General features: G+C 47.1%; 1 protein-coding gene across 1 annotated transcript in view; it reads right to left on the bottom strand.

Moving 5' to 3' along the window:
- Nucleotides 1–27,425, bottom strand: part of LOC112122560 (tumor necrosis factor receptor superfamily member 8-like) — a 65,817-nt gene that overhangs the window by 28,330 nt on the left and 10,062 nt on the right. The window contains exons 2-4 of the mRNA XM_029913567.1: nt 15,516–15,520; nt 4,487–4,577; nt 209–334 (exon numbers count right to left, since the gene is read on the bottom strand). Coding sequence (XP_029769427.1) covers nt 209–334; nt 4,487–4,577; nt 15,516–15,520 — 222 coding nt within the window. The remainder of the gene's footprint in view (nt 1–208; nt 335–4,486; nt 4,578–15,515; nt 15,521–27,425) is intronic.

Below are 27,425 nucleotides of genomic sequence, written 5' to 3'. Positions count from 1 at the left end.
TTACTGCAGTGCACCTTAACTTGAGAGGCGGCTCTCATCAGCCCTGTGCTGCAGCTGGAGGATCAAGGACTAAGATAAGACAGCTTCCCTCGCCAGTCCAGACAGGTAGTGGAAAGGCAGGAAATCAAGACACAATGAAACTGGCCCAGCTCAAACCCAGAGAAGGTCTCGGCATGATGCAAGTGCAGGGGATAAGCAAAACAGATACCTGGCTTGCACGACACGCAGGCCTCGCAGCGTGGCTTCCCTTGCTCCCTGTTCAGGAAGTGCTCGGGCTCACACTGCCCGCAGTCCCGGTCTGGAACTGTGGGACACTCTTTCCGTTTATGGTAGCCTGAAAGAGAGAAAGCACAATAAGTAAGAAGCCTCTTACCAAGGGCTCTGAGAGAAGCAGAGGGAGAGAATCATCCTGTCAAATGCTGTGCCTGCCCGGCAGCGCCCTCTACTGGCCAAGCGTCGCTCAGACGTGCCAAGCCTCAGTTTCCCTTTCAAATAGGCTCTTCTCTTCCAATAATACCCTGGATTATCATCATAAATGGTTCCCATCAAAATAAAGTGCTCAGAGTCCAAATTTCATCCTGCCCAGCCCCTACCTGGCTGGAGTCATCTTCTACTCCGCTGCAGGCTGCTTTCTGCTCCAGCCCCCGGCTCTCCTCCTTGGAGCTGGGGGTGTTGAGCCTCAGCTAGCTTCTTCCACCAGCTGGCTCTTTGCCCCAGTCAGTCCTTCACTCTCCCCCTAGGAGCATTCCCCTGCAGATCTCCCCCAGCCACTGGCTCCACTCCTTTTGAGGGAGGATAGAGTGTGTGTGTGTGTGTGTGTGTGTGTATATATATATATTTCCCTCCCAGAGCTTGTCCTGATTGGCTGAGAGAGGAGTCCTGCCCCGCCCACTCCACAAAGCTCCTGATCCCAGGCCCTTAAAGAAACAGCAGCCTGGGTTTTCCCCAAGCCTTAACTATCCCCTCTGGGGCCATCTTCCTCTCCCCCAGTACCTAGCTCTGCCTTTCCTGGGTCTTCATCTGCTCTTAAAAAGTCCAAGGACTTAAAGAGACACACCACAGAACAGGTGTTGACTGACCACTAGTGCTTACTACCCTTTAGGGGACAGTCACCCTGTTATACGGCCGAAGGCTCCTCAGTCCATGCGGTCACCTCCCACACAATACTAGGATGGATCTGCTCTCTGCACCGGTCACCCGGGCTGCCGTAATGCTATTCCAGGGTGCAGAGCTTGGGATCATTGCGCAGGGAGGTTACAAATGGGAAGACAGAGGGGGCTGGCAGGTCTGCAGGGAAGTGCCCCACTGCCACGCAGATTCCTCGGACAATTGCTCCTCGCTGGCTCCTTCAGGTCTATGGTAGCAACCCCCAGGGCCGGTGCTCAACGTTTTACTGCCCTAGATATCTGCTTTCCTCTCAACTGCCGCCAGCACCTCTGGGATGCTGGTGCAAACGGGAGCTTGAAGGGGCAGAGATGCGCCCTCAAAAGCTGTGCTGGGGCGTGGAAGGAGGCCAAGCAGGGGTGGCTGGGCCAGAGGCACCTCTAAAAGGTCAGTATTCTAAGCAGCTGGGTACGCGGGCTAACAAAGGCCCTGGCTATACCATGGAGATCAGAAGGGCTGCAGAAAGCTTGACCCCAGGAGTTGCTGGGAGGTGGGTAACCACGACCACAGAGGAAGGCACAGTGGCAGCAGCAGATGCACAATGAGAAATCCCAGCAGCAGCACGGGAAAGGGGCACAGGGTGGGCGAGAAAGAATCCAGGAACACGGCCCACCTCTTTCTGCATAACGCAACCCTCCGGGCTAACGACTCGGAGGAAAACAACACACTCGCTAAACGTTCTGGCAAGCCCAGCGTGGGCGGTGCAGGTGACAGCATCCGTGCTATATTTAGGTGACTAAATGCCACCAGACAACTCCCAGCTACGTGGCTCCCACCTCCCACTCTCTGAAACCAGTCTTACTAGGGTGGCAACCACTGCGATGCCGGTGCCTGCAACATGGTCCTTTTAAAAAAAAATAGCTATTCCCTTTAGCGACCAGCTGTGTCAGGAATTGAGGCTGAAATAATGCACTGCAGAGGGCAGGCGGAGTGTGGCTGTGGATCAGCTGACCGGCAGCCCAGGGAGTAAACATTGCTGGCCTACTCTGGGATTCTGCTGGGAGGAATGGTGGGCTGGTCTAGTGGACAGGTTCAGGGATGCAGGCGTGGAGCTGAGCCTGGGGGACTGGGGTGAGCAGCTAAGGGAGGACGGCACAGACAACCTTAATTCTGGCATTTCCTAACTTTTGAGGGCTTGATTTTGCAACCTTAATATCCGTTTAGTGTCATTTTTGCTATGTGGTAGAGCAGGGGCAGGCAACCTATGGCACGTGTGCTGAAGGCGGCACGTGAGCTGATTTTCAGTGGCACTCACACTGCCCGGGTCCTGGCCACCGGTCCGGGGGGCTCTGCATTTTAATTTAATTTTAAATGAAGCTTCTTAAACATTTTAAAAACCTTATTTACTTTACATACAACAATAGTTGAGTTATATATTATAGACTTATAGAAAGAGACCTTCTAAAAAACGTTAAAATGTATTACTGGCACGCAAAACCTTAAATTAGAGTGAATAAATGAAGACTTGGCACACCACTTCTGAAAGGTTGCTGACCCCTGTAGTATAGTATCTATTTGTCCAGGGAATATTCCTCTCTCTGATCCTTTTTTAATGCTATTCTCCCCCTAGATTTCCCCCCGCTTTTCTCCTCTCTCCTCCTCCCCAGTCTTCCTTAAGCACAACACCAAGCCAACATCCTTCAGGTACAAATCAAATGTAACAACTCCCAGATCTGCAGCTGCTATAAAAACAGTGAAGCACCTTTGAAGGCAACGAAGCTACACTGACATACCCCAGTTGAGGATCATAGAACCATAGGGTTAGGAGGGACCGCCAGGGTCCCGAGTTTAACCCCCTGCCCAGATGCGGGATTTGGATGGTGTAGACACAAGACAGATGGCTGTCCATGCATTTGAGTAGGTTCCAAACTGGGTAAAAGCAGCTTCGTCATCCCTAATTTCTTGTTTTACTGGAAGCAGTCTCCCTCTTCCTAATTTGTAAAGTCTCGGCTGGCCACACACAGGGGTGGGTCTCTCAGGAGCCCTGGCATAGTCTTGACATCACATGGCCACAGCGCAGGATGTCCTGCTATTGACCCAATCCAACTTCATGCAAATGCTCGCAGCCAAGCACAGTACCCCCGCGCGCTATCAGCCGAACGAATAAATGTCAAAAATTTCCTTTTGAGAAAAAAAAAAAGAAAAACATTTTTACAAAGAGGGAAATGCCACAAAATGCCCCGCCCACTGAACTATTTTGGCCAATGGGGCTAGCTTCAGGCATTTCCGGGACTCGGTCTCTCTAAGCCATTTCCTGTTTCTGACCACAAGGCTTGTTACTCTTCATGAGTCATGGCTAGCTTCCGAGCGGCCTGCTACTGGCGCTGAAAACAAGCTGCCCACCTCCCTCTCCTCTGGAACACTTTCTAAACTGTTTTGACTCTGAAGAAAGCGACAGAGTTTCCCCGGTGCCGTTTGCTATTTTTATGGCCTGCGATCGGATGCAAATTGAGCTTCACAGTTTTACTGGACAGTTTGAAACCCTGCAGCAGCAAATCCGTGGGGCCGAGTCTTGTGCAGTCACTCGCAGCAGTGGGTGCAAAACACCAGCAATTCACGATGGCAGCGTTTTACCCCGTCTGTCCACGTGCTTCGCACAGGTGGACGTGACCACGCAAAAATTCAGCGGGATGCAAATTAAGGACCCGATTCTGCAAAGGCTCTGAGCACCTCCAATGAGGCGCTGAGTGCCTTATGGCTAGTGGCACAGCTCCTTGCCAGACCAAGTCCACAGGGCATGCTTACACCCTGGAGACGATATTGGCCTGGCTGTTCCATTGTAGCTATGCTGGCAGAACCCCGGAATAGAGACACTGCCTACGCTGATGGAAGGAAGGGGTTGTTGCATCAGTGTAGGACCACCACCTCCCCCAACGACAGTAGCAACGTCGATGGAAGGATCCTTCTGTCAGCATAGCTACCTCTCTGCTGAGGGTTAGGTCTGCATAGCTACAGTGAGCGGGGTGTGTGTGTGTGGGGGGGGAGGGTTGGATTTGTCATTGTCCCCCCAACCAATGTAGCTACATTGATCTAAATTTTAAGCGTAGACCAGCCTAAATATCTGCAAGCTGCACTGACAAAACTGTTAATGCCTAAAAACGAGCAGGGGCTTAGGCCCTTCATACTGTGGATCACTGGGACGTTTGAGGGGAGGGGATCTGGAGCCAGACCTGTTGCTCATTCATAAAACTGCGCACTGCACACTTATGCAGGGAACAGAAAGAACTCCCCCCACCATTACACATTGCCTAGTGCATTTGCACCAGTAAGATGTGCCGGAACGTTTGCCTGTCAATTGTTCCCGAGTTACAAAGATACTGACCTGAGGGACACTGGTAGCAGCAGCGTTGTGAAGTTTCGTCATAGAGCCAGTTCTCTAGCACATTACAGGACTGAGGTGAGATAAGCAACGTCTAGAAAATCAAAGAGACCAAAGACAGCATTGAAGCTCAGTAGCAGAAGCAGCCGTATTCAACGTACAGCACTTTGTAATGATCCAATATGCCCCCAGTCCAAAGCACAGCAAAGCCCATCTTCGTGCAGCTCTTTCCTGTGAACGAGTAGACGAGCTGAGTGTGGGAATGGGAAGCTGTATTGCAACCCGGCCATCTGCCATTTCAGTGCTCAAAAGCCTACGGTGACAAACGCAACTGCACGGACCAGGGCCGGCTCCAGGTTTTCCGCCGCCACAAGCGGCAAAAAAAAAAAAAAAAAAACCACAACTGGCGGCACTTCAGCGGCAGCTCTATCGTGCTGGTCCATTCACTCCCTCCCTTCGTCTTCGGTGGCAGGTCAAAGAGGAAGAGAGGGACTGAGGGACCCGCCACCGAATTGCCGCTAAAGACCCAACGTGCCGCCCCTTTCCGTTGGCCGCCCCAAACACCTGCTTCCTTAGCTGGTGCCTGGAGCCGGCCGTGACATGGACTGCAGTACTGTCCTAGAATGACCCCCTCTCCACTCCAAACCAGGATTTTGGAATAACCAAAGTAGACTCCCTAAGGAATCCATATCAGGTTTTAGACTTGGCGTATGCTAGACTTTGGGTCATAGTCAGGGCTGTGTAGATATCCAGCCAGAATGGACATTATAAATAAAACTAACTCTTTACATTAATAGTCAGTTTTATGGATTGTTTCCAGGCATCTGGTGACCTGGGCCACACACAACAGGTGCCTGCCATCCTTCACGAGGCTCCTTGAAACTACCTTTTTACAGTTCTGCCATTTTGTTAAGCTCCTGCTGGGTCCAGCAGTCTCCTCTCCCATATATCAGTGTAGAAAATATATATCTGTGTTCAATTGTTTAACTGGATATAATCCAACCCAAAGACCTGCTTGTGATTCAGTTGTTTCGCTGGTAACATGGGGACAGAGCCTGCACTGACATCAGTGGCCCAAGGAGAGAGCCTGCAATCCCTTACTCCCATGCCCAGGCCCACTGTCTTCAGTGAAGCTTTTCTTGTGCGTAAAAGGTTTTCAGGAGCAGCCTCTGCTCTGACCTTAGATAAAAAGACTCGGTTGTGAATTGTCTCAAGAAGCAGATAAGCCAGAAGGCACCTCTGTTCAGTGGCATCAGCACCTTGCTTAGAGCAATTTGAAGCACGTACTGGGAAATTTCACTGCTACAAGTTTTCTGATGAGATCGTTTGAACTTGGCATTCTCCCATTCACGCCCCGCCCCATTCTCTGAATTCCATTTTCAGCTACTGGTGGAAAGTGTAAAATCATCTGAAACAGCAACTTGTCTCAGAAAGAGATGGAACCAGGAGATCCACCATAGACTGTGCCTCTTGATGGCGTTTCGACAGGTAACAAGGACCTCAGGAAATCCACAGCAGATCAACAGGAGGGATAGCTCAGTAGTTTGAGCATTGGCCTGCTAAACCCAGGGTGGTGAGCCCAATCCTTGAGGGAGCCATCTGGGGCAAAAAATCTGTCTGGGGATTGGCCCTGCTTTGAGCAGGGGATTGGACTAGATGACCTCCTGAGGTCCCTTCCAACCCTGACATTCTATGATTTCTATGATCCCCTTGGCTTCTGCAGGAGAATTTCCCCCAGTCCTTTGGCATAACACTTCACCCTTCTACAATGCCTTCTGTCGACAGTGCAGAGCTTTACCGACATTCATCCATGAACCTCACACCCAGCCTCTGAAGCTCTCTCTCTTTTCTACAGGGGAGGGATTTGGTGCCCTAATCACACAGCAGAATGATAGGAAAGCCTGGAAGGGTACGTCTGCACTGCAAATAAAAACCCGTGGTGGCCCATGCCAGCTGAGTCGGGCTCAAGGGGCTCGGGCTAAGGGGCCGTTTAATTGCAGTGTAGACATTCAAGCTCTGGCTGGAACCTGGGCTCTGGGAGAGTCACAGATGGGTGGACTGCATGAGCCTGAATCACCCAGCTGCGGGTGACTAATTGCAGTGTAGACGCACCCACTGGAATGGAGTCAAATGGCAAATTAATAGCAGAATTGGCAATAGAACCTCTCTAACCATTAGCACACACTACCTTCTAGAGACAGTAATAGAACCAAGGATCCTGACACTTCAAAGGGACTCAAGAGGCTGTCTGAGGTCACAGAATGAGGAAGGGGGATCTCCTGGCCTCTCCTGCAGAAGCACCTTAGCTAGCTTCTAAGACTAATTTAAGCAGCAGGAGATGACGTTATTAAATCAGTCGTTTAAGGGGAAGGTCCCTCAGGGGTCACCCTAGACTGTTTCAACTAAGACATTGTACTGTGAAGGGGATTAGAACTAAGCCCAGTTTTTCTACCCAGTTTTAAAAAGATAAATTTAAAAAACCACAGTCAGTGGCCATATCTAAGTCCCGCTGGGCCAGCTTTTCTGTAAATTCTCTGGAAAGTCACTGACAAGTGCAGCGCTTCCTTCCTGGCTCTCCGATGAGATCTGACTTTGGGCTGTAAGGAATGTTCAGTATCAGATCAAGTTGAGCAATGTGACTTTAAATGATTGATGCAACACTCCGCTTCTTCCACTGAATTTTCTGGAAAATACGTAGAAGCTTTTCATCATTTAATTCAATGAGAGGGTTTTTACAAAGTTTAAAATACTGAACATACAGGACCAGATTTGGCTCGTAGTTACTATTGCATAAATCTGGAAAATGGACTTATTCCAGATTTGACTGAGAGCAGAATCTGGCCCACTGCCTAATAACGACTGCGATAAATTATTGCACTTCTGCAAACAAATGTGACTCAATTACTTAATACCTCATTTTGCCACAAGAGGGCAGCGGCCTGCCAGTTTACCGCTTATTCACTGTCTGGCATCCACAACCTCGCAACCTGTGTCTGAAAATGACACAGCATAGTAACACGCAATCCACCCACCATTACCACTCTGCGGCCAGCACAGTAGCATTGCCGCCTTTATTATCCTCTTCGCAAAACCGACTGGCGGGCCTCGGAGCGAGTGGCGTGAAGGCGTTTGGGGTTGAGAGCGGCATGTTAAAAACGACAAGGCCAACTAACTGGGTACATGTGTGAACTGAATGCTTGGGGAAGGTGGGGGTCGGAGTTACACATGGCAAAGTGAGTCTACAGGCAGCAAGGATGGTGTAATTTACCCTGGTTGAAAACACTGAACTTGTTTCAAAAAGAAAAAAATCAAATCAACCCTTTAATGTAGATCCAGGGCCGTAATCAGAGCAAATGCATAGTGGGGTTGAAAGTGACACATGGGTATACCTGGTTAAAGGCAGCTAAAATGAGGTAATTCACACCTTCTGTCCCTGAGTGTGTTACATCAGTTTATAGTGAGACCCTCTTATACATCAGCAAACTGAGAGGCCAGAAGAAGGTGTAAATTACACCATCCTTGCTAGAAATAAACCTCAATGCTTTGAGAGAGCAGAAGAGAGATGGATCACAGAGAACAGACAATGAAGCTGAATTATTTTGCCCAACCAGTTTAAAGGGAAGTGATTCTCTGGGGAATCCAAAGAACAGAGGAGGCAGGAATGATCTTTCGAGGTTAGTGATACTCAGTGGTTCAGGAGTCAAATTAGCAATCAGCATTACCCAAAAGAGCCACAGTTGTGTTAATCCATTGTTTCCATTTACTATAGTACTAGTCATACTTAAACACTATGACGGGAAATTATATAATTAACTACCGGTATTATTTTCACAGCAAAATGACTGACCAAGTATTATTTTATCAACTACAATTGGTTAACATAGCAAACGCCTCCTGACTGGTTAATAATTAAATCACACAGTGTTTTAATATCTCGTGCGGCAAAAAGTCGCAAGAGACACAGAAAAGAGCCGCTTGCAGATCGTGAGCCTCAGTCCGAGTATCACTGGTCTAGGTTTTAAAGCCCAAGCCCCTTGGTCTGTATAATTTGAAACACGGTACAGAAACCTACTGAGGCACTGCCACTTCTGCCAGAGGGACAGAGCAAAGATTTGTTGGTGCTAACAGCCCTAGATATTAAACCAATGTCTCTAATCGACTCAGACATTTCCAAAGCTGTAGACTGAAAGCACTGGCTCCTCAAACGAAATCAAGGCCCGTGTTTAAACGTCGGCCTTCCAAGCAAAAATAGAAGCCAGTCTTCCGTCAACATCAATGGAAAGTGCAGTCCCATATCAGAGGGCAGAATTCATCATACCTTATTTCTTAGCCACCCTCAGCCCTCTAAGTACCACTCTCAGACCCTGTTCTGAAGCAATTCTAGCACAAGTACTGCCTTTAGGTTACATTTCCACAAGGGCTGGTCAAACATTTTCCATCGAGACTTATTTTGTGCAGAAAATTGAGTTTTCAACTGAACTAAAATGTTCATAGAAAGTGACTGCTTTCCTCAAAAACGTTTGATTTTTTTGTTGTCAGATAACTAAAAATCAAAAAGTATCTGGCAAAAAAACAAAACAAACAAACAAACAACCATTTTTGAGGAAAAATCAAAATTTTCCACACACAAAAATTGACGAAAATTATTTTTTTTTCCCATTTGTCGTCAAATTTTTCTTCGGAGAAAGAAACAATTCCAAACAGCTCTAATTTTTACTATCCTTTTGTGAGAACTTATGCATGGAAGAACGAGAGAGAGACGTAACACGATACAAATTCATATCCTCACTGCAGCTCAGAAAATGCTAGTTAAGGAGTCACCTTTCTGGCTTTTCTAATCCAATCAGTTTTATAGATCATGGGTGTGTTTGTGCAGAAGGATAAGTTTCGGGTTAACAATAATACTTTGCTCTCACACCGTACTTTTCACCTGTGGATCTCAAAGCATTTTACTTCGGTGATTTAGCATTATTACCCCCATTTTATAAGTGGGGAAACTGAGGCACAGAGAGGTGAGCAAGCCAATGACAGAACCAGGTGTAGAACCCAGACTTCCTGACTCCCAGCCCCTTGGCCTGCCCACTGCATCACTGTGCCTATTAGAGAGCATCAGGGAGGGTAGTGCTGAGAAGTCTACCTTTTTATTTTTTTTAATGGGGGTTAGGCTAAATCAAAATTCTAGTACCAATATAATTAAGTGATATTTCATGTGCTTTCTTGATTTGACTATATATTGGACCATTGTCCATTATATGCAAATAGCCAAAATGTATGTAATTTCCCACATTCCAAGGTGGGTTTTCTGGAGACTACCCCCTGGTACTTCTTTTTCCCCTTTATCCTGAGGGCCATGTAGCAGCCCCTCACATTCTGATTAAGGAAGGCTAGACACTGCTCCTGCAGGATCCCTCCAGCACAGTCCGGTGGGTCCGCAAGCCATTTTCTTGCATAATGTCCACTCCTCCTCTGCTGCCCTGGGATGGAATGTCTCATGCCAGACCCTGAATCATGAAATGTTTGCAATGCAGATGAAGACAGACGTTTTAAAAACAGCAGAGATACTTCCAAGGGCTGACCGCAGGCTTCCGTGGAATTACCAAAAAGATTATGAAAGCAGTTTTGAGTGACTTCTTAGGAAAATAACTTTGTCAGGGGCCATTTCTGTTTTCACTGGCAAGCATGGGTCTTTTGCTTAAATACTGCAGTCAAAATGTGGGGTGAAGATCCCTGCCCAGATAATGAGCAGGGGGGAGGGATAGCTCAGTGGTTTGAGCATTGGCCTGCTAACCCCAGGGTTATAAATTCAATCCTTAAGGGGGCCTGTAACAGGGTGCTGGCCAAAAGGCACTGACTCAGCCCCTGTTAGCTCAGGGCCTGCTAGCTCAGCTCCCAATAAGGGGAAGAGATTGGAGCTGACAGGCTGTGGCTGATGAAAGCCCTAAAGGAGAGACACCTGTGAGCTCGATGGGGGAAGGCCTATAAAGCTAGCAGGAAGGGAGGAACAGGAAAGTGAGGACCTGTTGCTCCCAGCAAGCTGTTCTCCTAAGGGGCTACCTGCCTGGTAGTGAACTGTATAAAGCTGTATACAAGTGGTGGTGGGAAAATACAAGGCAATAAAAGGACACTGGTGTTTGAAAGAGTGGTCTCCCACGAATTTGTGCAACGAGCAACGAAGGGCACGTCTACGGGGCCATTTAGGGATCTGGGGTAAAAATCTGTCTGGGGATTGGTCCTGCTTTGAGCAGGGGGTTGGACTAGATGACCTCCTGAGGTCCCTTCCAACCCTGACATTCTACTTACATAAATATAGTAGATCCTCCTGCTTAGCAAAAAGAATGACCAACCCATAACAAACAACCTTTCTTTAGGAAAAGAACCAAAAAGTACAAATGCAAAACAAGATTAAAATCAAAGCCTTAAACCAAGGTTTCCTGATTTAAATCATGATCAAAAAGGTGATTTAAATCAATCCACCCCCTTGGCTCTATCACTTTATGACCATAGGTCAGTGACTTAAGAGCTCTGATTCAGTTTACCCATTAGAAAAGAAGTCATTTATTATTTTTATCTGTATGGTGGGAATTCCTTCCCCCTGGGGCTGTGGTAAGGATTCATTACTTAGTGTTTGTACAGTGTTTTGAAGATAAAAAGCATTGCATGTGTGTTAAAGCTTATAATATCAGGGCATGACACATGTTGCACGTATAGCCAAAATACCCATTACAAAATTCTTTTATCCCTGTACATGTTTCTGTCCTCCTTACGGATCATGTGAAGCCAGCTACTCCCCTGGCACAGAGGGCAATCACCTGAAAATACAGCTGCACTGGGCCAATACATGCAGTGCTCCGTGACAGCTAAAAAGGACCTCTTCTCTCCACTCCATGAAGAGCAGATTGCTTGGTTTCACCAAGTCTTGATCAGGTTTCAACAGTGGCGCTGGAGATGCTTGGGTCTTGTCTGCACTAGCAGTTAAACTTTTCATCGCCAGTGCAGGGGGAGCATCCACTGTCAGCAACGGGTCAATTTCCTAAAGCAGACAGGACCTTTGTCCAGGGAAGCCGTTTTAGCACCTTGCCAGAAAAAAAAACCATATCTAAGCCCAACCTGCTAAAAGGGTGCTAATATGGTATCCTTAGCCAAAGATACCAGGGGCCAAGGTAATGAATTGACGGCGTTGGGACTGTCTGGCGGCGGATTGTATCACTCCGCCCTGTCTACATGAGGAAAATTCTGAGAAAATTTCCCACCAGAAGCAGCAACATTGATCGCCCTGGACACACTGTGTCACTTCGAACTGGTCTGAGCTAGGTTACGTGAGATGTGTTGACAGTGGTCGCAGGCGCCTTGTCTGCTTTCCCTAAGACCTGTTCAGTGGCATCACTGGGAACCAACAGTAGGATTTTGTTTGTTTGTTTTAATTTCTCCTAATGGGAGGGAGGCCCTAGAAAGCTCAATGATCATCTGCCAGAGGGGAGGGAATCACAGAGGATCATTCACATGCAAGCTAAGGCCCTGTTTGTACAAGGACTAAGCAAAAATCATTCCTGTAGGGGGAAGAGCGATCGAGAGTGCAAATGAATAGCCTATTTACACAAGTTTCTAATGCCTCAATTGCGGGTAGGCAGGGGCGGCTCTATGTTTTTTGCCGCCCCAAGCACGGCAGTCAGGCGGGCTTCGGCGGCATCCCTGCGGGCGGTCTGTGGTCATGCGGATTTGGCGGCGTTTCTGTGGGTGGTCTGCCGGTCCCGCAGCTTCGGCGTACTTGCTGCCGAATTGCCGCCGAAACCGCGGGACCAGCGGACCTCCCGCAGGCATGCTGCCGAAGGCTGCCTGACTGCCGCCCTCACAGTGACTGACACGCTGCCCCCCCCGCAGCTTGCTGCCCCAGGCACGCTCTTGTTGCGCTGGTGCCTGGAGCCGCCCCTGCGGGTAGGATCTCAACACAAATAATAATCCCTAATGTCCTTTTAGGTGTTAAAGGGTCCAAACCTGGGGCAAAACATGCCTCTTGTAAAATAGTAAGAAACTTGGGAAATGCAGTAGATCTAATATACTTGGACTGCAGCAAAGCATTTGACATGGTAGCACATAGGAAATTTAGCTAAATTAGAGAAGATGGGAATTAATAAAGGAATGGCAAGGTGGTCAAGAAACCGGCTAAAGGGGAGAAGACACTGGGTTTTGCTGAAAGGTGAATTTCCAGCCTGAAGGGAGGTTACTAGTGGAGTTCCTCATGGGCTAGTCTTGGGACCGATCTTATTCAGTACTTTTATTAATGACCTTGGCACAAAAAGTAGGCGCGTGCTCGTGACATTTGCTGATGATACAGAGGAGGATCAGAATATTACACAAGAAGATCTGGATGAGCTTGAAGACTGGTGCGACAGAAATGGAATACAATTCAACAGTACGAAGTGTAAGGTCATGCACCTACAGTCTAACCAGAAGAATTTCTGCTATAAGTATGGACTCATCAGTTGGGAGTGAGAGGAGGAGAGACCAACCTACGTGTGTGCGTTGACCACAGGATGACTATGAGCCACCAATGTGATGCGGCTAGGTTTGCATTTGCTGTTATCAGACGAGGCATTTCTAGCAGAGATAGGGAAGTATTAGTGCCACTGTACGAGGTACTAGTAGGACCTCATAGGGAAAACTGTATAATTCTGGCCACCCATGTTCAAGAAAGAGGAGTTCAAGCTGGAACAAGTGCAGAGAAGAGCTACTAGGATGATCAAGAGAATGGAGGGCCTCTCTTATGAGAGGAGACTGGAAGAGCTTGGTGGGTTTAACTTAGCACAGTGAAGACTGAGGGGGGATCTGATTGCCCTCTAGAACTACATCAGGTGGTAAACACCAGGGACAGTGAAGCTATTTAAGCTAAAGGACACAAGAACAAATAGGGATAAACCGATCATGAAAAAAATTCAAGCTGGAAAGTAGAAGGTTTCTAATCATCACCAGAGGACTAAGTCTTGTAATAGCCGCCCAACAGAAGTTGTGGGGGCAAACACCTTAATTAGTTTTAAGAGCAAGCTGAACAAATTGATGAGTGAGATTGTATGATGGGGTGGCTTGTGATGGTGGCTGACAAGGCTCGGGAGCCCTGAGGGTCCCTTCTGGTTCATGTCAGATGTCCCTAAAATCTCATGCTTCAGCGCTGCAGTCAGTCAGCGCCAGGTTCATCTGGGAGTCTCTCAATCCATTCCCTGCCCTTGCAGGGGTCTCAGGCATTGGTGCACTTCAGTCCCTCCCAGTCTCTGCCTGACATATAATAGTTCAGTCTCCTGTGGGCTGAAATACTTTGGTCTATTTCATTGTTGGGTTTAGTGCACAGGGGCTGAGTGGTGTTGAAGGCCTGCGATACACAGGAGGTTGGATTGGATGATCTGGTCATCCCTTGTGGTTATGACTTGGCAGAGTAGGATAGGAGGATTTAATTACAGCATAGCAGAAGGCAGTTGATCTAGACTCTTCTAGAGAGCTTGGTCAAGTCACACCATTGCTCTGTGCCTCAGTTTCCCCATCTGTAATGGGGACACTGGTAATGACACTGACCTCCTTTACAAGGCATTTTGAGACCAACAGATGAAAATCACTTTATAAGGACTAGTTATGATCACAGAAAGAAAAAAGGGCCCTTTGCCAATTACTCTTTCTGGAGATAGGTTGGTCCTTCTCTCATTCTCCCTTCCCCCCCCCCGCCCCAGTCTCACTAAGTTGGCTGAAGAGGAGGATTTCCCCATTTGTTAAATTGTCCTTAAGTCTTAAGTCACACAATGAGTGTGGGAACCATCAAATGCAGATCCTGTTCTGAGATGGGTTTCATCCAGTCCTGACTCATTGTTATTAATATCACTAATAACTGATTATTTCAGAGCGGAGATGGTCTCATTCAATAAAGACGCTTTGTTAGCTAAAAAATGAAGGTAAAGATTTGACTTAGCTGGCCCTATTGCTCATATTTAGCTCTTGAAATGAAGTGAATGGGGTGGGGAGGAAGGGGAAATCTAAGGTGTCAACCAAACTATCACCTTCTTGCAAAGCAGCTGCTGCCCTCGATGCCGGGGGACCTACCCGTCAGACACTCCTGTTACTCTAGAACCTCTGTTTAGGGAGCCCCTAAAAAGAAAGTGAGGACTGCAAAAACATTCCAGGGAACCACTCCATCTCTCACCAAACGTGGATCATTCATTCTTCATGGACCCAATGACCTTAATAATAAATAATATATGGAGATATACCTATCTCATAGAACTGGAAGGGACCCCAAAAGGTTATCAAGTCCAGCCCCCTGCCTTCACTAGCAGGACCAAGTACTGATTTTGCCCCAAATCCCTAAGTGGCCCCCCCCCAAGGATTAAACTCACAACCCTGGGTTTAGCAGGCTCAAACCACTGAGCTATCCCTCCCTTGCAGGTGTTGATGGTTGATTAGTCAGCTGGAGAAGATTCACTTCATAAGTTTTACCCCTTGTTTCTTATGTCATAAAGTACGACCTCTGTATGAGAACTTTCACTTCTGCCCCAGTCCCCCCTTCTCTCCTGTTAATATCTAGACACATTTAAGAGTGCAGTGTAATATAATTGGTATGCATTTTCAACACAGCACGTAGGTTGGCTTTATCAGGGAAACCTCTTGTGAGCTTCAAAAGCCAAATTCAACTGCTTCCCTCATCTGTGAAAGGTACAGAATGAAAACATGGTAACCTCAAACTCTTTTTAATCTTCAGTGTATCTCTCCCTTTTCATCTTTTGACTGTGTTTCCTTCCCCCATTGTCATCTCTGAACCTCAATGGGGAGGCAAATTGAACTCAGCATCTTTGGTCAGGTGAATCCAAAGAGCTGTTCCAATTCCAGTGGGCAAGTCAACATCAGTAGCAACCATCACCCAAGCTTGGGTATCACAACTGTTCCTGAAGGCAAGAAGAGGGAGGAGGAGGATTAAATGGCACATTTCCCCATCCAAAGAACCAGCCACTCCAAAAGAAAAAGCTTTAGTTTTATCTCAGTGACATACAAGACTTACCAACTCTGAAAGAGAAAATATATTAAGTTATACAACTTCCAGCATTCTTCAACTGCAGTCTAGGGTTAAACACAACTAACAACAATTTGCAAATTCTCATGTGGGCAGAATATGCCATTGTGTTAGTCATGTCACAGCATGACTAAAAGTTCAAGTATAAACATGCCACCCCCATGTTTAGGGTCAGAAGCTGGGAGGAGTGTGGATAGTGGCTCTTCCTTATCCCCAGATGTGGTTGTGAGCAGGATGGAGGTGGAGGTGTTTTTTCCCCTCAGAGTGGACTAGCAGAAAGCACACACAGACTGGACTCAGCTAGTGGACCACTGTGCTTAGGGCCCAATCCTGCTCACAGGGTAGCCAAAGAAAGTTTTATCACTTCAGTGGGAGCAGGAGGAGAGGCCCCAATAGAGCAATAGAACCCACAAGTCCCTAATACATTTGAGACTATCTTGAATATTAGAAGGTGCCCAGAACTCAACGGTTCCCCAAGCAGTAAGTTTGATGGATCTCAAAGATCAGTGCTGTTTACAAGGGAGCTAGATCCTATTTTTAACTGCAAGATAATAAAGACCATAAAATGAAGGAAAAAAATCAAAATGCACCAGTACAAAATGGGGAATAACAGGGTAGGCTCAGTACTGCAGAAAAGGATCTGGGGGTTACAGTGGGTCACAGATTGAATCTAAGCCAACAGTGTGATGGTATTGTGAAAAAGGCAAAGGTCACTCTGGGATGTGTCATCATATGTAAGACATAGGGGGTAATTGTCTCACTCTGATCGGCAGTGGTGAGGCCTCAGCTGGGGTACTGCATCCAGTTTTGGGCACGACCCTATAAGCAAGGTGTGAACAAGTTGAAGAGTCCAGAGGAGAGCAACAAAAATGATAAATGGTTTAGAAAACCTGCCCTAGAACGCAAGGTTGAAGGAACTGGGCATGTTTAATCTAGAGAAGAGAAGGCTGAGGGAGGACATAACAGTCTTCAAATATGTTAGAGGTTGTCATAAAGAGGACAGCGATCAACTGTTCTCCATGTCTACCAAGAGCAGGACAAGCAGTAATGGGTTTAATCTGCAGCAAGGGAGATTTAGGTTGGTATGACACAGAGGTTCACTACTCTGTGTCAGCAACTTTTGTCAGGACTGACATGTTCACTAACACACTGTCGTTGCAATATATACCCACAAGGTGGCATGCAATACATCACTGGAAAACTAATAACTCACTGGTTTCAGAGTAGCAACAGTGTTAGTCTGTATCCGCAAAAAGAACAGGAGTACCTGTGGCACCTTAGAGACTAACAAATTTATTTGAGCATAAGCTTTCTGGGGCGGTAGGGAGATGGCTCTGGGGAACTCGGGAGTCAGGCTTCAGTGTTTATTACCTGCAAGACAAGGATTGGACTGATGGAGTTCTGAAGGGTTGGCTGGCAAGACACACAAGCTGATGTGTCAGGGAGCTGTCACACAATTTAACAGTAGCAAAACTCTCCCTCGCTGAAGCTGAGAGGGGTAAGGTGGTGACTGAGTTCTGGGAACCCCAGCAGCCTGTCACACAGCAGCTGGTCTGAAGGAAATTCAGGATCAGATGCTGTGGGGTGACTCTGCGAACAGTAACTGGGTGGTGGAAGCCAGGGTGGGACCTGCCGGCTTGTATGGTTTTTAAGGCCCGGCTTGACAAAGCCCTGGCTGGGATGATTTAGTTGGGAATTGGTCCTGCTTTGAGCAGGGGGTTGGACTAGATGACCTCCTGTGGTCCCTTCCAGCCCTGATATTCTATGATTCTATGTATGCAGGCTGTTGGTGTCAGGGCTGTGAGTCACAGCAGCATAGCATCTAAGGCACCCAGAGTCGCAGGGCAAGGGGTGACACAACCCCTTTCTGGTCTGGGTTGAGCCCCAAAGCCTCACAGTTGGATATTAGGACAAACTCTGTAGCTATGAGGATAGTTAAGCCCTGGCACGGGTTACCTTAGCAGGCTGTGGAATCCCTTGTACTGGAGGTTCAGAACAAATTAGACCAGTGGGTCCCAAAGTGGGTTTATGAACCCCTGGGTTCATAACCTCGGGAAAAAATTCCCTAATGGCGGACAGAGCTGTCCCTAGGGACCCTGGGCGCTCGGGGCCAGCAGCCCAGAGCCTTGGGGACTTCCAAGAGCTAAGCAGCTCAAAGCAAGCCAATCTATCACACTGAGGAGATTGAAACTTCAAGACTCCTTACATGAAATAGAAAGGGAGGTGGATATTTTCTGCTGTTTTTAAAATTTAATAGGCTGCTAGTGTTTGTTTTTTTTAAATGATTATGAAAAACAAGTTTAAGCTTGGTTGCAATGTTCATTGTTTGCCTGGACTGCTCAAGACCTGAATGCTTGTGTAGGAGAAATTCTTTGAGTTGGCTTCTTAAATAGCTTCCTGCTGTTTCACATCTGATACTCCTTGATGAAACATAGGAGCCAGAGGCGCCAGTATGGGGAGGCGACGAGGGTCACGTGCCGCCCCTGTATCAGTGCTCCTCCCTGCGGGTCCCTCCCTTTTTTTCCAGCAGCCCCCATGGACCCCCCCACTTTTCTGGCAGTACCCCCCCCCCGGCAGGGCTGGGGCAAGGAAGTTTCCTGCCCCCCCCCCAGCCCTGCGGCAGCTCCCCGCCCCCCTCTCCGCCCTGAAGCGCCCCTCCCCGCGGCAGCTTCCCCACCTTGCCCTGAGGCACCCCCCCCACGGCAGCTCCCCCCCGGGGAGCCGTGCGGCGGCTCCCCACCCCGGCTCACCTCTGCTCCGCCTCCTCCCTGAGCACGCCGCCCCTGCTCTAATTCTCCTCCCCTCCCAGGCTTGCGGCACCAAACAGCTGATTGGCGCTGCAAGCCTGGGAGGCGGGAGAAGTGGAGCGGTGACCGCGCGCTCGGGGAGGGGGCGTAGGAACGATGTAAAAAAAAAAAACCTGCTTTTTGGCACCCCCAAATCTTGGCGCCCTAGGCAACCGCCTAGCTTGCCTAAATGGTAGCACCGGCCCTGACCCCCAGCCCCAGGGTGCGCAGGAGTTTTGCCCCTGCAACCCTTTTTTCTACTGGTGCCTCTGATAGGAGCCTTGTCTTGTAACAGGCTTCATCAAAAGTGATACCAGCTACAAAAGTGAGATCTTGGCAGAGTGTTTTTGTTTTCCGAATGTAATAAAAATACTGTGATGATAAATCATAGTTAAGAAATGATGTGTAATAAGCATGTCATAAAAACAAATTTTATATTTCCAAGATCACTGCTTTTATAATTGATGCTGAGGTAAGGGAGAAAATCCCTGGAAATATCTATTTTTAGGAGGGAGTTCACCAGACTTGACATTTTAGTGAAAGGGGTTCGCGGGTTGTTAAAGTTTGGGAACCACTGGATAGACAAACACCTTTCGGGGTGGTCTACATTTATTTAACCCTGCCTCTGCTTGGGGGGTGGACTCGAGATCCCTTCCAGCCCCACATTTCTATGGCTCCCTGAAAACGAACACGTCTTTGGCCTGGGAACCCTGACCCCTTTGGATATCGTGTGGATACGTTTGTTCGAGAGCATCAAGGTTTGTTCCTTGTCTTCACACTTCTGGTGCCAGCAGGCATGTGAGTTATCCCAGCTGAAGTGAGGGTCATTACCGAGGTGGAGCAGATCTCAGTGGGTTATGCTGCAGTTGAGTCTTGTGCTGACTGAACTCATTCGTTAATATTCATTTGAGCTCACAGAAAAAAAAAAGTGTGGTGGTGAATCACAGTGAAATGAGAAAGTCAGTTTGCTATAGATGAGTCGTACGTCAGGAAGAAAAGTATATTACAGTAAAAAATTAAAAGAAAGGATCTTCTACCAGCACTACCTGCTCTAGAACTGACTACAGTACTGCAATAGTAAAACAATTGCCTCATTCTTGGGCTCCTACTCAAAGGCTGAGAATACTCAAGAGAATCCTGCCCAAGTCTAAGAATGTGACCCGACAAACTTCATCTGTCTGATGGGGCGGGTGGAAAAAAGATCAATAATAACTGTTAACTGAATGTAAAAAAAGAAAAAAAGTAAACTAAAGAGCAGAAAAACAATTTAAAATATAAATAGGCTATGGATTGCCAGACACTAAACAGTAGCATCTGAATTCCAGTGCTGCCAGCAAGAGTCGGCATACAGAAACACAGTAAAAAGACAATCCTTGCTCCAAAGCAATCATAATCTCGGTGACTCCAGGTTTTAACAGGCATGGGCTAAGTAATGGATGGGACCTGAGTCTGAATATTGGTGCTGAATATTAGAAAAGCAAATGCACTGTCTCTTGCAATAAAATAACCATTTTGCACTGATATAGGGTCTTTCCCCCCTAATCGGTCTGCAGACCATCAGGCCAGTCCTGCAATCCTTACTCAGATGAGACGGGATTGTAGGATCAGGACCTATATACTGAGGAATCACTCCACCTTAAGGATGAGAGGATGGGAGCCAGATCACCATGGTACAGTAAGTTGCGTGAGTGTGGGAGGGGAAATTACAGCTCAGGGCCACAGGGCAAACCCCTACTTTTAATCAAAAGGGCCATGAGGATCTGCTAACGTCAGCGCAGAATAGGCAGGACTAAGTGTTCTTAAAGGTCTGCTCCAGAAGTCCCACAAGCTTTAGATCTGGCTTTGATCTCTATTTAAAAATCTCCAAGCACACAAAGTTCTGCTGAAATATTTCTCCATAATTTGCCATGATAGGCCCTGCCTAGGCACAGTACACATACAAATGACTCATTCACATGGGACTGTTTGGGTTTCGCTAATATTTCCATTGACAGGGTAAAATCATGAAGAGGTCAGCTTGGGGCCCGGATTCCTGCAGGCACTCACCCTTGGCTTGACTTCACTCAGGCAAGGCGGTGCATGGCCTCCATGATCCTACTCCCATGCATTAGACACATTGAGGACAATTATTGGGAATTGCACCAAGCAATCCCTGTACCAAGATACCCAGATGACTAGATGGTCTGTTATCCCATTCTAACACGGTACCGAGGACCAATATTAACTGAGGCCAGAGTTGAAATCTCCTGGGTTGAAATCAAGAGCTTTAACAGCTAAGTCTTAAACCAGGGATGAGTGGGGGGAAGAGACCTAGATCATGATGGAATCTCTTTGAATGAAATTCAATGCAGAAGCCGCATCCCATTCAGAAGTTACTACAGAAAGGGGTGGCGGGTGGGCCAAAGAAGGAGCCGTTTTCTTTTTACACTTTGGGGAGATCGAAGTCAAGCCCGAGTTTCTCCGCTTGTAACCGAGCCTGGGCCAGACAGATTTCCCGAAATCTCCGGGGACGTGCCAAGGCCTAACGAGGACCCGAGCCCAGCCTGCTTCCCCCAGGACATTCCCAGAACAGGCTCCGCTCACCCTCCGGCCCAGCTGCTGAGCCAGGGGCGTTTCTCGTGTTCAGTTAATAATGCAAGCGATGAATAAATCCGGATCCTTTGCCAGCTCTCTGGGGCAAGCCCCCGCCCGTCCTGGCACCTTCCTCTCCAACGGGGAGACCCCAGCCCACCCCCGGGGGCAGCAGCTCTGTGATTTACCCATCCCCGGCAGGGCATCGCCTTTCTAAGCCGACAGCCGCGGGGGAATCCGTGTCCCCCCTCCCCGGGGCCCGCGCTATGGGTGCGGGGGAGAAGGGAATCCCCCAGCGCCAGCTGCTTGCCCCCAGCCCACACACACCTGCCAGCCCCAGCTGCGGGGCCACGTGCCCCCGGCGCAGCTGCCTTACCTGCGGGGGCGCCGCCTGGGTCCCCTGGAGCAGCAGCAGGAGCAGCAGCAGCAGCCCCCGGGCAGCCATCGGCCCCGCTCCCCGCAAGCATGAAGGTCCGACTCCTAGCGCATCCGCTCGCGGGACTCCCGCATCCCGGCTCGCCTGGACCGCGCCGAGCGCCGCTTCCCTGGAGCCAGCCCCGCGCCCCTGCGCCCGCCAGCAGCTCCCGCGGAGACTTTCTAGCCGGAGCCGCGGGGGCGGCAGAATCCGAAACCCCGAAATCACACCGAGAAAAGGGGTTTGACAGAGCGTGTCACTAGCCCGGCCCCCTCCCGCCTGCCCCCCCCCGGGCTCCCCCAGCATGCAAATTGCAGCGCTAGGGAGCCCACGGGGTTTCACGCCTTTGCCCGAAAAACAACTGGCGCCGCGGGGGTCAGTTTCTCCCCCTTTGCCCGTCCCTGGCTGCAGGGAGCGGGAACAAAGAACCTCGGAGCCCCCCCTCTTCTCTGCCCCGGGCTGAGCAAACTCCTGCTCCAGCCACCCCTCGCCCTCTGAGACAGCACTCATCTTCCTCTGCTTGGAGGACAGCGAGCTCACCCCCACCCCGGGAAAGTCTGGGTGCTTTAAGCCTGAACTGGGGGGGACCCGCCTTGCCCTGGATTAGGAGCAGCTCTCACTTTGAACGGTCCAAAGCCCCGCGGGATTAGCTTTATCCCAAAGAGAATTTCAGCCAGTCCCCTCCCCGTAAGACTCTGCATGAAACCTCTTCTGCAACCCCCCCCCAAAAAAAACAAGTTTTGTAAAAATAGCCCCTTGACAAAGGACAGAATGGGTTTAAAAAAAAAGCAACCCTGAGCCAGGCAGTAAAGTCCCGCGAAGCTGTGTTTTCATGACGATGCTTTTTTGTGCGTGTAAACTCTGCTTAGCAAAAGGTCAGCACAGAATGAGTGGAGGGTAATTCGTTGATTTATCACTGGTGTGCACCAGCCCCACTGAAACAACCCCTGTAATTACCCGGCATTTCACTCTCCTGCAGCAAAGTTCATTATGCAAAACGGGAGCGTTTCGCTGAAATGGCTTTTGAAGTCCTTATTTAACTCACTTTATTCAAGAGGCATGGAGGTCTTCTCTAGAGCCCCCCCTCCACGATCACATAAGCACCTACTTAACTTTACACACCCGAGTCATGCCCTTGGACTAGTGGACTCAGGTGTGTTTGCAGGATTGGGTCCTTACTTGTAAAATTAATCTTCGGCTATTTTTAAAAGCAATTTTTACATTTAAAAATGCAGTCTCATGCCTTCAATAGAACACCAATTTATTCCCAGCTATCACACACGAACTGAAACCTGAAATAAACATAGGGCCCTAAATTTTCAGAGGTGACCTTGAGCACTGCATTGTAGAGTTCACTGATCCCTACCAGCATCTTATCTAGTTTGGCAAAATATGTCCTGGGCTGCAGTCTCAATTATAAACTTACAGAACACAAACTGGCTGTGGGTTGCAGGTGTTTGAGGTTTGGGGACAGCAGAGTGGTTGAGTGGGATAGTGTGTGTGTGTATTGGGCTGTTAAAATTACTGTCTGGAAAATTTATTTAAACTTTATGGTAGATTGCATGGTTTTCTTGGTTCCTAGAATCAAGGTTGCTGGATTGGGTTTATTTTTGGCTTTGTTTTGAACTTTAATCAACATAAATACAACAGCCAAATTTGGGGATAGGATGTGTGTTTTATTAGGACAGGCACCAACATGGGACTGCCTCTGCTTAACGTTACCTACATGAGTGGTCTTACTGAAGTAAGTGCAGCTAGGTGACTGAAGGGCCCCCAAGACCACAGTACTTGGATGCTCATAGAACAGGGATCTAATGTTAGGCAAGTGCTTAAGTCTTTCCAAAATCAGAGATGTGGGTTTAAATCAAATCAAATCTTCATTGAACGTGCCGTGTCAGTGTGGGGAAAAAACCCTGAAATGGTCACCGACCATTGTTATTGTCTACTGTGTGAGGTAGGCTCTGCATTAAATAATACCATTCTCAGAGTGGGTATTCCAGTCCTCGGGCATTTGAAATAAACACATTCGATTCAGACCGTGTTTTGATTATATTCAAGTGAATTACCAGGGACTTTCTGAAAGGAGCCATACCAGGAACTACAACACCCACCTCTGCTTCAGCAAAATAAAATTATTGTTCTCAAAACGTTCCGTTCATTTCCTAGAAAATAATCCCCTGCACTGAAGACAGAAACAGATGTTACGGACAAATTGTTTCTCCAGGTCCCAGTTCTCCATAAGGAATTTTAATTTAACGGGCAGAAAGAGAAAATCCTTGGTAGAACAATTGATTATTGTTTATAATACCCATCTAATTGGATCTGTCCCTCTATTTAAACACTTATTAAAATGTGTATTTGCCTATAAATAATCCTTTGAGCTCAATGGTACTACATGCAGGTGCAAAGTTACTTAAATGTGTACGGATTTTCAGGTGGACAGCTTTGTTAATTACCAATGCTATTAGCACAGTGCCAAGGTAAATATTTTGGCTGCAGTATGAGTGAGAAAATAGTTGAGAAAAGAGGTATTCTTAAACACTGTCAAATGGAAACAAGGGATCATTCTATCAAAGGAGCCAGTTTAAAATGCCATCTTTTGAAAACTGGGTTTCAGTCTCTCACAGCTGCTATCTAAGGCATCAGTTGTGCACCCATTTATGGCAGTGGGAGTGTTGCCAATGACTTCTGTTAGTACAGGATCAGACCCAAAGGACCTACAATCTTTGACTCTTTTAGTCTCAATGGCTTGAAAGGAGCCTCTTGCTGGAGTTAAGGGCTACGCTATGTGCAGGCTGCAGAATCAGGTCCTAACACAATATTCAGTGAACACGGCTCTATTACATTTGCAGGTCAAGGATTCTCGTGGCTACAATGATACTCAGGAAGGTATTTGCAGCTGAAGATCGTTCACCAAATTTCTCTGTTGCCATCCCCCTTCCCAGTTTTATCAGGGGAGAGCTTCCAACCTGAGGCCTTGGAGGATCACACCTGCTGCAGTATCACACGGGGAGAGAAGTGGCTGCTTGTATAGTCAGTACCCAAACCATTTAACGCCTTATAGGTGAAACCCAGCATCTTAAACCTCTGCTGGAAATCAGTTGGCCGCCAGGGCAGAGGTGTATTGTGCTTGTATCAGGAAACACCACTTAGGCCTGGTCTACACTAGAAAATTAAGTCAGGTTAACTACATCACTCACAGGTGTGAAAAATCCACACCTCTGAGCAGCATCATTAAACTGGCCTAGAGTTTAGTTCTTCTGTCAGCCTAGCTACTGCCTCTCAGGGAGGTAGAATAATTATAGCCCTAGGAGAACCCTGCCGGCTGGTGTAGGTAGCATTTAAGCTGAAGCACTACAGTGGTGCAGCTGCAGCATTTCAAGTGTAGACAAGCCCTTAGCAAGCAAAGGCCAGATTTTTAAGGTGTTTAGGTGCCTAATGATGTAGATAGGCACATAGTGTGATTTTCAAAAGCAGGGTGTGCTTAGCTGCTTCTTTAGGCACCTAGATACCTTAAAATATCTGACCCCCAAACGGCTGCATTTTGTACTAACTGCGGTTTCCAAACGATTTGAAATTGCCACTCGCTGGAGAATAGTCTCATTTACATCAATTGGGCTAGATCCGTTTGCCAGGCCAATCATTCCAGGAATATCATTCTGCAGTATTTACTGTCGTGGATGTGTATGGAGATGTTGCATTAATTCTTAATTTTAAACTTTCTGCAGTTTGTTTAAATTCAGCCAGTTGTTCAAATCACCTGCTGTATGTTAAATATTTTCAGGGCAACTTTGATAACATGATCTGTAGAGTGCTGTTAATTCTCCAGTTTCACCCTAGAATGGGTGTCAACTATGGTCAGACTTTACCATAGCAGATGTATTTATTTCTCTTCTTTTTTTTCCACCACAGTTCCAACATTTGTTTATTCTTACTATGTCATGTAAGCTGTTGTCCAGTGTCTCATTAAAAGTAACTGCCTCTTGAACTGGATTTAATATTGGCTACATGGAGACTTTGCTATTTCTACATATTTTGATTATAAATTGGCTAGCCTAGGTCTTTAGCACACAAATTATGCAATTTTTCATTGAACTTTTAAGACTTGATACTGCATTTCCTTTCACACCCAGAACTCCGACTTTGGTCACAGAAAGGTAAGGGTTTGGGTTGTGCAAGGAGTGCTGGGTTGGATCTTTATGGACATGAAAAGAAAGCTGACTGCTGCAGGCTTGGAGATGTAGCAATGTTCTTGAGAATTAATTTGCACAATACAAAAATCAGGGGTCATCACCCCATAAAATTAATCAGCAACAAGTTTAATATGAACAAGAGGAAATACCTTGTCACAAAATGCACAATTAAGTTGTGAAACTCACTGCCATGAAATGTTGTGATGGCTAAAAGTATAAATGGGTTTTTAAAAAAAAAAACTAGGTATGTTTACGGAGGATAGGTCCATCAATGGCTATTAACCAAGACGGTCAGGGATGTAACCCCATGCTTGGGGTGATCCAAACCTCTGACTGCCAGAAGGCAGGAGGGGAACACACAGGTGCATCTCCCCAAATTGTCCTGTTCTGTACACTCCCACTGAAGCATTGGTACTAGCCACTGTTGGAGACAGAATACTGGGCTAGATGGACCATCGCTCTGACCCAGTATGGCCGTTCTTATGTAATAAATGTTCCCATTTGTTTCTCTCCCATACATTTAATCTCTAAGAATTAAAACAGGAAGTCCTAGGAGAATACTAAGAATTTCTTGCTGTGGATTTGGATACAACAAGTCCTTGAACAGAGGGAAAGTCCCAAATTATTTCAACACTTGCAGTTCCACTATAGCAGACATCCACATACTGAGGAGTTGTTCTATAATAAACAACAGGGGGGGAAATATCAACATCTCTAATAGTATATAAAGTTCCACACTCAGTATCTGCAATCTAAAGAAAAAGAAAGTAGAAAAACAGACCAGATTTTCTCATTTGAGTGGGGAAGGGACTTTTGTCTCAATAAGCTGTGCTATTGAAAAGTAATAATTTAAGTGCAGTGTTTTTGTGGGGAATTAGTGACCAGCTATAGGAAACTGATTCATCTTGGGCCATTTACTCCAACTGGTCATTTATCCCACGCAATACCAAGATCATTATTACTATTACAAAGTATAATTTTGAAAATGACCTTTTGGGCATTTCTCCATTTGTTTTCTCCCCATATTAGACCAAATTCTACTCTTAGCCACCCTGGTATAATTCCTGTGAAGTCAGTGGAGTTACTCCACATGTACATTGGTGTTAATTAGGGAAGAATCTGGCCCTTCATAGGATTTACCTGTTGGTCACTCCTATCATGAGGTTACTTTTTTCTCCAAGATTCCATTTCATCTGCTACTAAGTTCTCCTGTAAGTTACAAGCAAGCCATATCCAGGTGCCCAAAACCCATGATTCAGGCCCCAGAAGATTGGCTTTAAGATCATGGGATTTTAAAATATTATTTGCTTTCTGAGCCTTCAGGGTGCACATTTTCAACTTTTCCTCTGCAGCCATGACTTACTTTTCTCCTAAATGAAAGCTGAGTCTCTCACATCATCACATGATTCCAGGAACTGGGACTTTAAGAAAAACACCAAATATTGTGATAAAATAATGAGAGTTGGCAACACTGAACAAGGTAGACATGGATCGAAATGAAAAACTTGCATTTGAACTCCACCTACTAGAAGGCACTGCCTCTGACTTAACTTCCAAGCTTTCTGAAGAAGTTCAGATTTGGTCCATTATGGGGAAAGATTTAGCAACGTTGATCTGAACCCGGATCCAGTGGTTTTGATTTAGCCTCAGCTATAAAGTGCTTTATGCCTGATGCAGCCATCCTCAGTTTTATGCAAGTGAGCGTTTAGCTAGAATTTAATTCAAAAGAGTGTATTTCCATTTTGTTTGGTATGACGTTTTCTTTATGAAAGTACTGAACTTTTCCTTCTGCCACCACATAAATTCCCCAACTCACCTTTCCTTCGTCTGATGACCCCCATCCTTCTGTTCTCCGCTCACTATAGATCTGATCCAAGGCCCATTGAAGTCAATGGAAAGTCTCTCATTGACTTCAGTGGGCTGGGATCAGGTT

The sequence above is a fragment of the Terrapene carolina genome, unplaced genomic scaffold, assembly GCF_002925995.2.
Source record: "Terrapene carolina triunguis isolate 2854851 unplaced genomic scaffold, T_m_triunguis-2.0 Scaffold714, whole genome shotgun sequence".
Classification (NCBI taxonomy): domain Eukaryota; kingdom Metazoa; phylum Chordata; order Testudines; family Emydidae; genus Terrapene; species Terrapene triunguis.
This window is presented reverse-complemented; position numbering and strand designations above follow the sequence as displayed.